The sequence below is a fragment of the Odontomachus brunneus genome, unplaced genomic scaffold, assembly GCF_010583005.1.
Source record: "Odontomachus brunneus isolate Ranch 3 - 2012 unplaced genomic scaffold, Obru_v1 Obru_scaffold_162, whole genome shotgun sequence".
NCBI classification, from domain to species: domain Eukaryota; kingdom Metazoa; phylum Arthropoda; class Insecta; order Hymenoptera; family Formicidae; genus Odontomachus; species Odontomachus brunneus.
Window position 1 is genome coordinate 16,098 of NW_022639612.1, and position 16,672 is coordinate 32,769.

Here is a 16,672-nt window from a genome sequence, read left to right on the forward strand (position 1 = left end):
CTCTCTCTCTCTCTCTCTCTCTCTCTCTCTCTCTCTCTCTCTCTCTCTCTCTCTCTCTCCCCCTTCCTCTCTCTCCCCCTTCCTCTCTCTTTCACCCGTCTCCCTGCCGTTCTCTCTTTCTCTGTCTTGCACGCACGAAGTTTATCGCGGAGCGTTTTCTAAGTTTCCAGGACCTGTTTCGTCGCCGCTCCTTACAAAGCCGCCTTAATGGACCTTTCCATCGTCGTCGAGTCCCTGCTATTGTTCCGCGGCTCGCGGATTATACGGTTTACTTTCAATGCATCTCCGACACTCCCTTCTCGTCGCACCCTTTCAATTAAAATGCGCGAGCGCTCGGGCGTCGTAGACGACGACGACGACGGGCAAGCGAGCGAGCGAGCGAGCGAGGAACTCTCCTGTCGTGGGGAGATGCATGAGCGTTGCCGCGGCAACTCGATTTGTTCGGTCGAACCAGCGTCGATTGTGTTAATCGCTCGCCTCGCGATGGAGACCGGCGGTTTTGTGCTTGGTTTACGAAAAATCGCGCTTCTAAATGGGTCGTCGGATTTTGCATTAAAATCGAGGTCGCATGCTTCCTGGTCGTTGGCCCTTCGCGTCCGCGTAATATACGCGTTCTCTGGGACATCTCATTAACATAACTCATTAGAACACGTAACTCATCTACAAAATAACACGCGCGAGTTTCAAAATGCAACTTCGTCTCGCAACGAACGGGATATTAACGCGAGCTAATTAGTACTATTAAATGTTTCTTAATGTCTAAATAGAAATATGCGCGTTAATTATAACGCTTTAATCGTGCCAATCGCTACAATAGGACCGAATAAAATAAACGATCAACAATGGCATCATTCCATCTTATTATTCCCTTTAATTTCTCTCGCACTCACCGTGAAAACAAATACCAAAAATTAGAGCTATCGTTCCTTTAAAAAAAAATAAAAAAATAAAGAAAAGAGAAACCAAAGGAAAAAATCAAGAATACATATAAATTAAAACAACTAATATAAAATAAATTAATATAAATTTAGTTAATAAAAAATTTATCAAAATTGAGTCGAACTTTACCACATAGTACTTTTGCATAGTAATTAAAAGTTCGTTTTAATAGCTCAACATTGTGCCAATTAGATACATGCGTATTCTTCTCGCATTATGAGAACAATGTGCGCCATTCAGCTATGATAGAATGAATCTTCTTTTTTTTCGCACGTACTGGTGGTCTCGTTAAAAATTAATTGGACGCCGACTCGGTAAATCGATCGGAATTAATTTCAGTCCGGTTCGTTAAATCGCGTGGCTCTCCTGGCACCAGCTATGTCGGCATTGGGACGTGCCCGTGAATTACGCAACGTCGCACGTAGAATGACGTTAGCAATAAGGTACTGCTGAACATTAATTTACCGTGCGATATCGCCAAACAGGAAATATCGACGCCGTGTCGCTAGGCTGCCAGTTCTTGTATTACTATACGGGTGTAATTCGTACGTGTTCGCTTGACGATTAATCAGCCATATTATTCGCGCCGCGCGCGTTGTATTAATGATAATTAGCCATCGCGCCATCAGTCTGGTAGAACAACGCGTTATTGTTTGTTTAATCATTCGCTAATCCGACGAGTGCCCTTTTATATTCGCGAAAATGGTCAGAGGTTGCGGAGCGAAGGTACGCGAGCAATGTCGGATCAATCTGATTAGAAGAGTTCAACTTGAACTGATAAATGATCTGAAAAACGGTCATCTGCAGAGTTGAATCTCGCGTTACACTTTAAGAATAATATTTATTGCAGAGGTGACACTAATGAAATGTTTACATGTGTTCTTGAGTGTTTTGGAAATTGTTGACGATCTAAAGTATAATTGAAGATATAACAACATGTATAAATATCCGTTATTAAGTGTAATATCGTGGATAAATTTAAAATTTACGGTGAAAAATATTCAGTGTCACGTGTTCATCGATATTTATTATTATGTGTATAATTAAGCAGTTTTCTGAGCAATCATGTAGTACACGGATTTTATGCGCTTCGCAGACTTATGTGTTCTTCAAGTTTCTGCTAAGAAAGAAATTTCTATAGTGTGATTGACGTGAAAACTCCGGATAAATTATTAGTAGCGCGCCGTGATGTTTTCATCATGAATATAATCGCGCATCGGACTTGTTATTAAACTCTTATTTTGTTTATGTACACTCAGTTGCATTGATGCTATACCATTCACTAGATTGATAATCACTAGAAAATGTCAACTACCCGTGTCCATTTCTAGCTGATCGTTTTTCATGACTGTTGATTCATTAGGCAAGCAGGAATGTGTCAAAACAGAAGTGACATTTTGACAGCTTGACGTTTCTTACATATGTGTTTTTATCAGAAAGTTATCTACTCACGTGTAATACGCAATCAGTAGAAGAAGAGTAAGAATGTTAAATGTAAATAAAGAATATTTTTTTTATATAAAATATTTTTTTCTAATATAGTAAAGTAAAATGTTTATTAATATTCTGGAGCGCTTATTAAATAACGAATAGTTTTAGAGAAAATAGCGTGAAAATATTAAAATAAAATTAACACGAAAAGCTCACTTTAAAATGTCACTTCTATTTTGACACATTCTCGATTACCGGATGAATCAATAGTCATGAAGAACGATCAGCTAGAAACAGACACGGCTGGTCAAAACTTTCTAGTGACTATCGATCTGGTGAATGATATAGCATCAGTGCAACTGAATGTACATACTTGACATCGTAACACTGTGTCGCTCGATAATCGTTGATTTCTCTTAAATACTTCTTTTTTAATAGTTCTTACTCAAAATTAAGTCGAAAATAATATTTTTAATCATAGTTTTTATTCAGATCGATATGTCCATTTTTAGCGCATAGAGAGAATTTACGTTATGTAACAATATCTCCAAGCCCGATCGCGTCCATCGTTGCGCACCCACCCTAATTGGAATCTCCAGGAATGTCCAATAAAGTCCGTCACGCGCGAACCTCGTCTCGATTTTTCTTCGTAGGCGAGGTAACGAGAGAGACCGCCGGGAATCCAGTCGCCATAAATTCGACGCAACAAGGTGTTAGATATCGCCGGCGAGCTTCGCGCCGTTTCTTCTCGAGAAACGCGTAAACGACCATCGGATTATGCGACCGGGAAAGAGAAAGGGCAAAAAGAACGGGATAGAATAGAATAGAGCGCGGGGGCGAAGGGCTGGGGATAAAATGAGACGACAGAGCGGACATGGTCGCCTTCATTTTCACGCCTCCCTCGCGCCTTGTTGCAACGTTTTCCATGCGTTTTGCGTGGCTGCTAGCAATTACCGAGTGGTCTGTAATCTACACGCAATCATGGTTTACAACGCCAAAGCTCGGCGCTGTGAATTCTCCCTACGGCCGCTCGACGCCCCCGAACGGCCCCTATCGCCCTCTCCATCCCATCCCTCTGTAATCTGTCCAGTGACCGAAAGGGATACGCAATATCTGCACGTTTTGTTGCCCGGCCGGCTCGGTCTGCTCGGCCGTTTAATTATATCTACACGAAAGCTGTCCCGCATACATCGCCGCGGCCGTGCAAACTCGTCTGCTACGCGGTGATAGTGATTGCCGCCCGTTTAATTCGTGACGTGATCATTGCTATTTATTATTCCATTCGTTCACTTTGACGAGGTGTTGTCCGAAGAGCTGTCTGCGTTCAGTGACGCGCGACAAAAGCTTTTGCCAATAGTCTGACATAATATCGGTACGCCGGAAGTGAAAGATTCAATTTCTTTTTCGTCGGAGGGACAGGAGGGAGAGACAGAAATATCATATACGTGGAAACGGGACATTTACTCTTGCATGAGTCTCATAAAATATTCATTTTTCCACTTATGAATCTGCGCGCAACGTACGTACGTGTCGTGTATTCTGATATTTCCAGTTATTTATATATTTAGCTCTTTTGTGTGGCAGTTTATTTGGAAATATTTTTTATTCGTGCGACGCTGATCGCAAATCCGGATGATTGCGATCGGCCCCACTCGATAATTTTACGTCAGTATTCCGGCTTATTTTTCATTGCTCAATGTCCGTATATGTATGCATTATAACGTATCTTATCACTAGTGCACGTATTTTATCATAGACAGTTCGAATTTATTGTTTGACCAGCAGCGGAATTCAATAGGAACATATAGTTTATTGTGAAGAGATTTGTTTTTATTTAGAGTTGCGCGCGTTCTCCCTGACATGGTAGCGCGATAAAAATCATACACAGATGTGTACAGTCGCATCTGTTCACTATGTTTCCACAGCAGCTAGACAAATGGTTTTGCGACACTGGTTAAATTTTAGAGCGACTTTGTATCGATTGCCATTTTTATGTCTGCGTGTTAAGTTTTTTTTTTCTTCTATTCGTACCGAATAGAAGATTAGAAGAATAGAATAGAATAGAATAGGTTTCGCTATGAAACGCGATAAATATGATCGTATAGTTTTTGAAAGTATTCTCGTTATTCGCGACAACTCGCCAAATCTCAACGTTACGTACTTTAACAACGAAGTCTGAAGAAATATCTGTTAAAATAAACTTTGAAAGTTCTCAACAAAAAGCTGAAGCAAAATATAACTGTAGTAAAATATAAGATTATTCGGAATACTTTGTACATAGACAACCTCTAAGATAATAACTGGGTTCCACAGGCGGACTTAACGAGATTTGATACGCGAACATATCATTAAAAGTTGTCAAGAAATTGCAAGTTCAGATCGACCGTTGAAATTAAAGCCTACTTTATGGAGGACTTAGTCTTTATAGAGTTTGTGTACTCCGTTAATGAAGATGCACCTTTCGACAAGTTATTAAAGTATAAGTAAAACTGAAGATGTGATATATCGTATTTTGTTATTGAAACATTAATCATTTACGTGGACATAACGTTAACTTTCTCTCGGCGCGCAAATTTATTATGCAAACTAAAATTAATTAAACGTCAAGAATACGACACAGAACGTAAAATTACAATGATTGCATGTATGTAATAATTAAAATTCAGACATACTCATATTTAATTCTACTTTAACAAGATTCTAATTTAACAAGTTTTAAAATAAATACTAATTTTCGCGATGAAAAAACGCTGACAACAGAAACAGCTCAAGTACTTTCTAAAAGACATTTAAAAACGTCAACCACTAAAAAAATATTAGTAACACATTTTTTAATTAAAAAAGAGACGTTTAAATCTTACTGAAATTAGTCAGAGTTCGCAATTCTCATGTAACGTAATACGCAAGCACAATTTACTTACGAGCATAGACAGTGCCCGGCGGTCAATACGAATCTGTCATTCAGGATAGCACCGCCGCAGAAATGTCCGCCTTTCCTTGTAATGCTCACGAGCCATGGAAATTCGCGCGGCGCGGCCTCTTGACCTCCGACAATTCGCGCCGATCGTATTCCACTTTCGCTTCTACCGCACGGGATATCTGCCACTATCAAACACGAATATCCACGTTAATGCTCGGCAACGATTGATTGCCCCGGTGATCTCACGTTACAAGACCTAGCACGATCGCCCGATATCCGGAGCCACTCATGTCGTGTCGTCGGCGACACAATCTTAGGTGTCGGCTCGATCTCGCTTTCTATCTCGGCTCTGTCTTGTCCCTTCTATTTTACACCTTCCATTTACTTTATTATGTGCGCTATATTATTACGAATATAATGTACATCTTGCAAATTCTACGTTTTACCGGCGAGATCAAGTAGCATGCGCATTCGTGTAGATAATATAGTAGTCGCATAAAATATCGAATTACTATCAGATACGTGATCGTCACATCTAATGTCACGATCATTCTGAACCGCACGGAAGTACTATCTGGGCTCTTGTTGACGAGAGCATACTAGCTGGATATATCGATCGTCCTTAGTGTTCAATGATTAATGTTCGTGACGCGTTCTCGATAGATGGAACGACGACCCTCTGTTAAAGGAACGTCGGAAGACCGGAAGAGCTAATCGTATCGTGACTATTGTGAAACATGAGTGAGAAATTAATCCTATCAATCATCAGATGTGTTATGGAGTTCTATTTTTAAGTTCTAATTTTAAGTTTACCCGCGCGAGCTTACTTGCGTCCTCACGAGTAGAAATAAAAAGTGATGTCTTCTAGCGAGGGAGACTCTGCGCGAACAAGCGGGAAAGCAGAGAGCCTATATAGAGAGATAGCGAGGAAAACAAAAAAGGTAGAGACTTGTACGAACGTGTTGCAAATAAAGAGTTGTAGTTTTATTTTTCATCTGGAGCATTAAGTGTGTGAACCCATACACTACAAGATGTGTCGAACAATAATATGTGAACGGGTGAAACTTTTTAAAAAGAAAGGATGAAGAAGTTAAAGTTTGCCAAATGCTGGTAGATATAATTCATTATTTGTTCAATTTACTATCAAATTTTCATCTATAACAATAATAACAACGACAGTATTATTACTGTTTTATTATTAAGACGTAATAGGGAACTTCAATTCGAGGTGCGTATGTTCTTAAGTGAAATTCATTACTATCCTCCGCAATTGAGTAATCATTGTGGAGATTATCGAAGATTAAAGTTGCATTCGCTTGTGAGAAAATTTACCGATAAGGGAATCGATATTTACGACTGTTGTAGGCATTTTAAAGAATCCAGAGGAAAGTCTGGATGTGATGTCGGCACTCTTGTTAAAGGAATTTCAGTGAACTCACTTTTAATCGATGAAAAGATGAGAAACTTTATGCTTAAATCCGCTTCGCTTGTAGCTCAACCGCACTTACTTTACATTTACATCAAAGCATTTAATTGAAAAGTGTAATACGAAAACAGCATCAGCATAATAAATCGATTAAAATGAATTACTCTAAAAAGGAGTGATTACGTCGATAAACTTTTGCACCGACATCTCAGTCCAAGATTGAAAAGAATAGGAGAGAAAAGAAGAAATTAAAGAGAGAGAAGACCCGACTTGTCTCTTTCTTTCGCTATGAAACGCGATAAATATAATCGCTTCAAAATAGTGAATGGTGAAGTCACGCTCGGTTGTAAACCACCAATTATATAGATGGTTGGTGCGTTCCACCGCAGGCAATCATCATAAATTATTATTATTATTAATTAATAATAATTAAATAATGCCAATTATACACAGAATCATAATTAAATCGATCATTATATTATAGGAACATGAAAATGTTTCCGCAACGTTTATTATCGGAGATTCTTCTAATTTGCACGAATTATTACAAATGATATAACATATGAATATATTCTTTTATACATTTTGATTATTGTGTACCACCTCCAGAGTTTTATGATACTTTTTTTGCAAGAGAAAGAAAGGAGGGAAGGAGAGGGAGAAAATTAATTCGTACAATCTCTACCAAAGCCGATCCAATTAAACATTTATACGCACATATATGAGAGAAATGAACAATCGGCTCGATTAATTCAGCAGCATGCTGATACACTGGACGAGAAGCGCGACGGTCTCGAATGCATCGTGCATCCTTTCACATTTTTGAATAAACTCGACAAGAACGGCGAAATTATGTTCTTAAAATGCAGTAACGGTAGTGGTGGCGGCGACGATGGCGATTCGATCGACGCGGCGCAACGTCTGTTAACGGCGTTGCATTTAATTGAAACCTGAATCGCGGCGCATCGGAATGTTAACCGATTCGAGCGAATCCCCTCTGCCGGCGGCACGACGCTGGTTGGCGTCGCGCGAATTTAATGCCCCGAGCAGATAGGGACAGATACGGCGGATCTGTCACCGCAATCCCTGCGACACCCCCTGTGCGCGCCAAACCACCCCGTTCTCTCACTCTCTCTCTCTCTCTCTCCCTCTCCCTCTTTCTCTTCAACCCCCTTCGAACCACCCACGGGTTGGACCCCCTCTCGTTTCACGCCCCGACTGATTAATTGGACCTCTACGTCTGCACCACCGCGTTTCCCATCCCCGCTGCTCTTCCACAACGGGCGAGGAAAGGACGTCGGAGCGGGTGGTGGCCGGGGAGGCGGCATAGAATTCGAAGTCGCCTCTATTCCGAAACGCGTAATAGATATGTCAAAAGCAGTTCGGGAACGCGATCATGATAATACGGCCGATACCGCCTCGCTTCGACGACCGAGCTCGGAGGCACCCCGTTTATATCCTTCGCCGAGTTGGTCGCGCCTCTGGCGAGGGGTCAGAAAAAAGAGCTCACACCCTACATGTTTTTGGGGGAACCTGGCCGTAAATCGAGGTATCTTGGCAGTCGTAACCGCGGCGCGCTTGTTGTACTGGTAAAGTGGATCTACGGGGGCGTAATACGCGGGGAACGACGCCGTCGTTGTCACTTGGCGACGAATCGCGCGATTCGCATTTGTAGCTGGTTTACGTGACGAGTATCAGTCGATATTTAATTAGTCAACGAACGCCAGTCATGTGCTTGCAAATATTTCAGGTTAATTTTAGTTTTGTTTTACTTGAAAAGTTCAATATCACTTATTAGAACAATTTAATTTAGGCCAGTAAAATCGGGATACTTTGTTTTTGCACGACATCGAGTTATATTTGTCACGATATAGATTTAAGCCCTAGTCCTATTTGGATTGGCCTAGGGAAAGAGAGAAGAGGACAGAACACTCGATATAATTCTAATTCGACCTAACATAAAAAAAACATTTTTAAGTATCTTTCTTTGCTTATTAGATATGTTATGTCTGATAGAAAGCTAACAAATTGACTAAACTACTTTTAAAAATAAACTATTTTGTAAATTACCATAAATTATAATGAAAGTGATAATGATGATTATTGCAAGTACAAACAGAGAAAGAAAAAGAGAGACAGAGAGAAAGAGAGAGAAAAAGGAAGAACCGAACTGAAAGTTGTTCTGTAATTCTGGGTCTCCTTGGCGATTCCACTCGCGTAATGTATTTCTTTTATCTTGTGTACGTTAGATATGAATGAGATTTAGTTCTGCTCGATATTGATTCTCTGCCAACGATAAGATAAATCTGGAGACAGCCATGGACATCCGTCGGAACAATTTCAGACTCAATATCTCACCGGGGAAACCGACGAAATAAAAAGCGTTATACAGATTACTCACTGAGTAATTATATCGAGTGTTCTGTCCTCTGCTCTCTTTTCCTGGGCCACAATTCAAATAGGTGCAAATCCAAAATCTGTACCGTGGCGAATTTAACTCGACATCGTGCGAAACACTTTGAAAGCGAGGTATTGCGATTTTATCGATTTGAATTAAAGGCAACTCATCATTTGAATCGATTTGAATTAAAGGCAGCTCATATCGATAATCTCCACGTTATCCACGAGAAAGGAATACTTATAAATCTATCCATTATATATATATATATATATTCCACAAAAATAAACTTTGTATCCCACAAAGAGATTTCTAAATATTTCTTTTCTTACTGATTTCTAAATATTTCTTTTTTTACTGAATAGAAATAATAGTTACTTGATATTTTTATTTCATTAGAAAACGTATCGTATTTTTCGCTTCTTCTTTCGTTAGAATTCTTTCATTAGAAGGAAGGTTTTCCCGCGATTTCGAGCGCGCTAAGAATCTCCCTAATACCGTCTGTTACGAGTTTGACGAGTTGACAAGAGTCTTGAGTCACTGAGCCACGTCGAGGTCGCGTACTTGCCAAACTTTTGGCCTTCGGCAAGACCGTCTACCTGTTTTTCTATTCCGCACGCGCCTACCTTCCGCCTACGTAGCGGCAGCTTGTCAGCGCCGAAAACACAATTGCTTTATCAAGCGGCCTTCGGCCGCCCGTGTCATTCCTCGAGCGAGTTTATTTCCTCGATGGCGAGCCGTCTACTGAGGCCGTTCTTCTTTTCCCTTTTTTCTCTCTTTTTTACTTTGTCAACGGCGAGATATGGTTTTGCAGTCTTGTTTATATACGTTGTGACTGTATATTTTCGGACGATCGTAACTGTAACGTAATTTGCGCGACACGTAATTTGTTTGCCAACCAAAATAACGGTAGCGTCCGAGCACTTCATGCGAAGAATATTTTTCCATGTAATACCGATAATTTACATATCGTTGAGTTTAAAACGAGTCAAGCGAATTTCGGGGAAAATATTTTAATAACGCATCGGGACGTATTTGCGCAAATATAAATAACGTATGCGAGGCCGGGCGTGAATCTTTGAACAGCTTGATACAATTCGCTTAATGGACATCAGATGCCGCGCACGACTTGTGACAGTAATTCGAGCGACGATAATTATCGCAATTTTATTCAGTCGACGCGCGACAGCGTGGAAGATTAATTATTTATATTTAATTTGTTGTAACGCCCTTGCCACTCCAGCGTAAGCTCGCAGCAGATTATCCAGTCACGAAGCATAAAATTAATGCCAATAACGATCAATGCAATTGTTCGGCGAAGGAACGGCTGGTGGTGGGCAGCTGTCGATCTCATGAATAAACCACTTCGCTCCCGCTCGCGCATAATACAAAGCCTAAATATTTGATGGGAACGACCGTTTTATTGCTGCGTTAAAACAAATAATTAGCTTTATTAAATTTTGTCCCGGCCTGCCGCTTTGTCTGACGTTCCGCGGCGCGAAGAGCACATTTGTAAACGAGGCGATGACACAATCTATACACTCTGCATTATGCACCGGGACACACGCTGTTCAAATAATCTATCAGCGCAAGCTGTCTCCGGCACGGGAGCTTTTTGGGACGTAAATCAACACGGGAGACAATTTTTTGCGGCGCGTTAATTCCATCATTTTTTTTTTCCCCCAAGCGCATGCATTTTATCCCGATCGCTCTGGCGGTCGGTTGGCCGACGGATTTTGACACGCGGAATGAAATATTTACCCACCTGTACCTACTTGTTTGAATAAGTGGAAATTTGATCGATATTAAAAAAGATACGCTATAAAGGGCCCTGTGAAATACATTTCAGCGAGATAATGGCGAATTTTTTAAGACTCGTCCCTGAAATAGTCGTCGTTCGTTTTGGAATGTGTTCTCATGGCACACATCTTTTTCTTTTTTTACTTGCAGTGCGTGTAAATGTACCCCGCATATATGTGTTCACGGTAATTTGCGAGATTTTATTGTGCGGGGAGGGGGAGTGCACGGGAAATCAAACTGAATCCATCAAAGCGTAATTTAGATAAATATGTATAATTTAGAATGGAAGGGAGAACAAGTGACACAATTTGCCCGCAGTTAAATGAATTGCAAATAGGATTATAATTGTACAATTAACAAGTTATGTTAACTACCGTAATAATAGTTCGCTTGATGCGGTGTTGTTCGGCGTATCAGCGTTTAGCCGCTTATCTATCGCCTGTTGTATTAAATATGGAGAACGCAATAATTGAGCAACTTATTTCGCAAATATTGCTTCGAGTGTGTCTTCACAGATTATAGATAATTATCGCGAGCGCCGTTTCAAGTGCTTTATTACTGTATTCGATATTACAATTAGTTGCCCTCCAACGATCTTCGAACGTCAATCGAAGAGAAATCAATTGGAATCAGTGATAATTCAGTTAAACGTTAAGCGACAAAAATCAGAAATATAGATAATAAGCTTAGATTCCAGAGCAGTGCTTTAGATTCTGATTAGGACGTGCCAAATTTGTCCCAAAATTGTTTATCCCACTACGATACTCAATCGGGGATCCCATTTTTGTCCTAAACATAGGTTCTTTCTCTGGAATCGAAACGGAAATATTATAGAAACTCGCATTTTTTTCAATTGGTAATGTCGGTATACTTTTATGATATCAAACAGGAAATTCTATTTTTATGCCAAGCATCGTGTGCGTGTATATTCAATAAAATAAAATATAGAAGTAAAATATTTTCCAAACACTGAACATTTTTTGAATAATAAAATTACTTCAGGAAAGTCAACATACTTTATTCAATTGTAACATAAAAATCAGAAAATATATTAGGAAAACCTTGGGTTCTCCCACTTAGAATCGCATGTTTGGAATATTAAACTTCTGACTAGAACTCATAATTATTTCGGGGATCGGACTAAAATCCAATTAGATTCTAAGAAATTTTCTATGCAGGCTAGTAATATAATCCAACATTTCAAAGTGAAATATATTTAAAAATTCATAGACAAATCTTTTTTTTCTAATCAGTGATATAATAAGTTAAATATGTTATCAATATACTTATATATATAACATTAAAAAAGAATTCCACTAATTATATTACATAACTCAAGCAAAAACTGATAAGAGTAAGTCTTGCGAATATTCGATCACTAATGCGTGGGTGCCCTCAGCATTTTCTCTCATTTTCTCAGTCCTTCCTCGTTCGTTCTCTTTCGCTAAGTCATTCCCGAATATTGGCTGGAAAGCAAGGACGCAGGGCGCGTCGTACGCCGCGAATGTACGCTACGCTAGCGGCGAACACTAAATTCGGTTTATTAACTTCCGGTGTTCCACAGCGTAATCCGCAAGCTTCTATTCCGAATTCAGCATCGACTTCCGCTCGGCGTCTAGTGCCTCCACGCCGCCGGTTAAATGGACGGTCCGACAGAAAAGCTCGAGCCGGTCGTGGTCGACCAGGAGAGAACTCGCCGCCGAGCGAGACTGCGCGCGAGCACCCTCGGGCAACGAGCCGTTGCATAAAATGCACCTAATATTATGCGCCCGCTGTTCCAAGTGCGACGTCGGGAAATACAGTTCGGTATTTCCTGGGCCGATTTGCCGTGAGAGGGTCGTCAATTTGCGACCAAGGCCGCGCGCGTCTTCTATTACCCAAACGCTACCGTGCCAACTATCGTCGACGCTCTCACTTAACGTTTCCCGTTTTACGGTAGCTAAACCGACGTTTACGCTTACAAATGCAGCGATCGAATGGGTCGCGCGTGCATTAGAGTCTCGGAATAATAGACCACGCTGTGTGACATCGCGACGCTCTATCTTGGCGCGAGCGCGCCGCGCGCCTCGCAAGCGACGCGATAATCTTGTTATAGATCGCCGTAGTAACGCAAAAGTAAAGTCGCGTTTGGATGGAACGACCGCGCAATTTAGCGCTAACTTTATGATACGTGTGTTCCATTTGTCGACGGATTCGTACTCGATATTATGCCGAGAGGAAATCAAGATGTGCAACTCTCGCTGTTTAATCATTGATGTGAGTTCATTGGAGATTAATTATTTAAAGATATTCGTGTCATGGATCGTCAACATGTAAATAATGTGTTAAACATGTGTTTAAGCTGAAAATATACTTAAACAGGAACTAAAAGATATTGATGTCATCATGTATAATTCTTCCAATTCAGTTGAACCGGAACAATCCTTTTTTAAGCTTTCTTTTTTAATTATTTCTCGATACTCTATCATGTTACATGTCCTAATTTAATTTATTTCGATCTATAATATATATACATTCAATATTTAATATCTAAAATAGAATTGCCTAATTCCGTTCAGTTATCATTAATATGATGCAATCTTTAAAATCCGTGAAGAATTAGTTCGCTCGAGAGAAAAATTTCTAGTACCCGATGGATTCAAGGCAGTTGTGAACACGATTTACTTGAAGTTAAAGTAACATAGTAATTTGAACTTCTGGGAATAATAATAAAGTGAAGTATGCCGCATAATACGCCACGTAGTAAATAAGTTCTCGAAAAATTAATTGCAACAGGAATAGTTGGCGAGCTTCTCAGAGTTTCGAGCGAACTGACTAATACAGAGTTTGCTATAGATGTTGTAGTTTGATAAAGTAAGTTTACTACCTAAACTTTGAGAACCACAGAAGGGGCTTTAGGTTCCCACTTCACGGATAGCTATGAAAATAAATGTGCGGAAGCACCACCTCCTGCTTGGTGGTGTGTACATGCTTTATGAACGTTTTGTTATTAGTATTACAGCGCGTAATAAGGCGTACGATGTCATGTTTCGAGTTGCATGGCGCGGCATGAAGTAATAATCACGTGAATGAAAAGAAAGAAGCGTGACATGTAGAATTGAAAATATAAAGGGCACTGTAAACATATAATTAGCTCTGTGATATTGTACGACATAATGAATTCATTATTGTGAAAAGAGACTGTAATTTGCGACAAAATAGAGTATGCCAATAATAATGTAACAGTGACACATGACAGTTTCACGAATCAAATTTTATGCGATGAATATTTGAGTTGCAACGTTTCAAAGAGATTTTAACAATGTTTGGGCTAATTGCATGAATAATCCTTGAATTAATTATGCGAGCAACTATCCATCTTCATTAAGGGACTTCGTGATAGAATAAGATCATTTTTCCTATGAGGATATTTTTGAATCTTTATCATCGAATATTTCAGGTCCATATTAAATTAGAGTTAAATTTGCCTTTTTCATTTTAATCGAATAACATATGTGATGTTATATCTGTAATCGTGATACAATTGAAAAGAGAAAAACTCGCATCTATCCCCGAATTCGAATCTGGGTATCTCACTTGAGGCGAGGAAGTTTCAAGTAACGACTATTGCTATTGACACCGGTTTTGGATAGCCATTTAACGTCGGAGAAAATAGCGCAGGCGAAAATAGCGTCTCTCGCTCGTTGAGTATTAAAATTTCCGCTTTCCGGAGGCCCGCTCCCGTATTCCGCGTATCTCGATCGCGGCGCGAAGTTACGTTCGCGCGAAAACGGTGGAGAGAAACCCGTCCGACAGCGTGACAAAAATAAATTGGTGTACTCGAAGCGTTGCGTATACTCACGGTTATTGTACTCGGCCCGAATCCGCGTGAGAACCTCGAAGAATAGAACGAGTGCCAACATAGCGACTCCCAGATGCACTCGGGCGACCATCTCGCGTCGGACCCGCTGAGCCTTTGTCAGAGAACGATCAAAAAGTGTCGCAGTCTCGTCGATGCCGGTGCTTCTTTATACACCATCCAACCGCGTGGTCGCATCTTTGTCATTTCGATTTCTTTCTCTGTCGTCGCCCGCCACCACCTTACCACCGCCACCGCCGCCACCGCCGCCCCCGCCCTCGATGTCGTTTTTCACGAAGGGTATCGTCGCGAGGACCGTGAACTTCACACAGTCGTGTATCCGATGATGTGGCTCGTGACCATCGATACACGCGTTGTCACCCGCGTGCTCGCTCGCGACGGAAATCCAATGATAAAGTCTGACGGCCTTGGCGTGATTTTCAAGGTGAGCACTGAGAGGCAGGTGGGTCTACATGAAAAACCGCAGCATGCGTCGAATCGCTCAAGGGCCGAAGGGCTTGTCAGGAATTTCATAATGATGCGTCGGGACGCGCTTGAACGTCTGGTTGTGCGTTGCTTCTCCGAAATATTCTCCAAAACGAAATCGATTTATATGTTAAGAGCTTGTCATATTTTTTCATTAATCTTTCCTCGAGCGTAATGCGTATATATGATGACGTCACATAATGTTAACAAGGGACAAAATACGCCCGACAGGCACGTTTCATAGTTGATATTTGAAAAAGACATCTATAAAGGCGTTTTTTTTATATATCAGCTACTGTAAAGAACAGTGTACAAGGTATTTCTTTTCCATAAAATGACTTTTTTTAGAATTAATTCGCCTTTTCGAGCAAAAATAATTATACTTGCTCCAAACTTGAAATTTCTACTGTGCCAGTCGAATCGGTTGCCTTCAACGGAACGTTAATATTAACGGAACAGTTCATGCTCCGTGTTCCAAGTATCTGTCATCCAACAAGTCATCCATCACATCGTTCAGCTAATTATCCGACTTCGCATCTGTAGAGCGACTCATCTTCTGAGCCGATAAAATCGTCGACGAACCGACGAACTTTCCCAGACCCCTAATATTTTTCACCATATTTTACGTCTCGAAACTCGCCGGCGGGGTTCTATAAATTCCGCGTCGGTTGCATTCACGCTCACAGTGTGCTACGCAAAGTTGGGTATTGTCTCGATCTCCAACGTGCGCGACCGTATAATTACAATGTTTATCTATGATTAATAGAACGTGGGACGACATAAAGCAAGCACGCGCGCAAACTCTGGTCGCTCTGACAGGACGATTTTAATCGCCGACTATTTGAAGAGTGTTACAACCGGACGACATTTCCTCGCATTTTGGAAGTTTCGCTCCCATATTAGCTCCACCGAATTCGGTCTTGGGGGATTTTCTTTTCGATTTCAGTAATTATGTCGGACTAAATTGTAGCTTCCCTATATTCAGAGTTCCGCGATCGATGACGGGTTTGGGCAACGGGTAAATGTTGCGCGTCGCAGCGTTCAGCAGCGTCGGAGGTCGCGATGATCGTCGTTGCAATCATGCGCTTGTATATATATCGCCATTATGGATGAAATGCATTTATGGATGCACGTACATAGCGGCCCGAGATCTTCGAATCCGGCCTGGCGCCGGTTACAGTGGCGAATAAACATGGTCATCGTGTGTAATCGCAGCCCGCACGTGCATACGTTCTGTACGACGTCGCCTGTCATCGGCAAACGGCAATCGGATTATGTATCTACGAGTAATCGCTGTGACAGGTGGGCAGGGTAATCAGGAGACAGGAGCTGTCGTGCACGAGAGTTCCGCAATAGGCCGCTGTAACATCGTCAGGATAGTGTAATTATACCCGGCGGGATCCAAATTTCGATTTCTATTTCTGCCTTGGCGGC

General features: G+C 41.0%; 1 protein-coding gene across 1 annotated transcript in view; it reads right to left on the minus strand.

Annotated features, from left to right (window-relative positions):
* Window positions 1-14,914, minus strand: part of LOC116850974 (trypsin-1-like) — a 21,997-nt gene extending 7,083 nt beyond the window's left edge. The window contains exons 1-2 of the mRNA XM_032829876.1: window positions 14,756-14,914; window positions 5,292-5,475 (exon numbers count right to left, since the gene is read on the minus strand). Of these exons, the coding sequence (XP_032685767.1) occupies window positions 5,292-5,475; window positions 14,756-14,846 (275 nt within the window). The 5' untranslated portion in view covers window positions 14,847-14,914. The remainder of the gene's footprint in view (window positions 1-5,291; window positions 5,476-14,755) is intronic.
* Window positions 14,915-16,672: the final 1,758 nt, after the last annotated feature.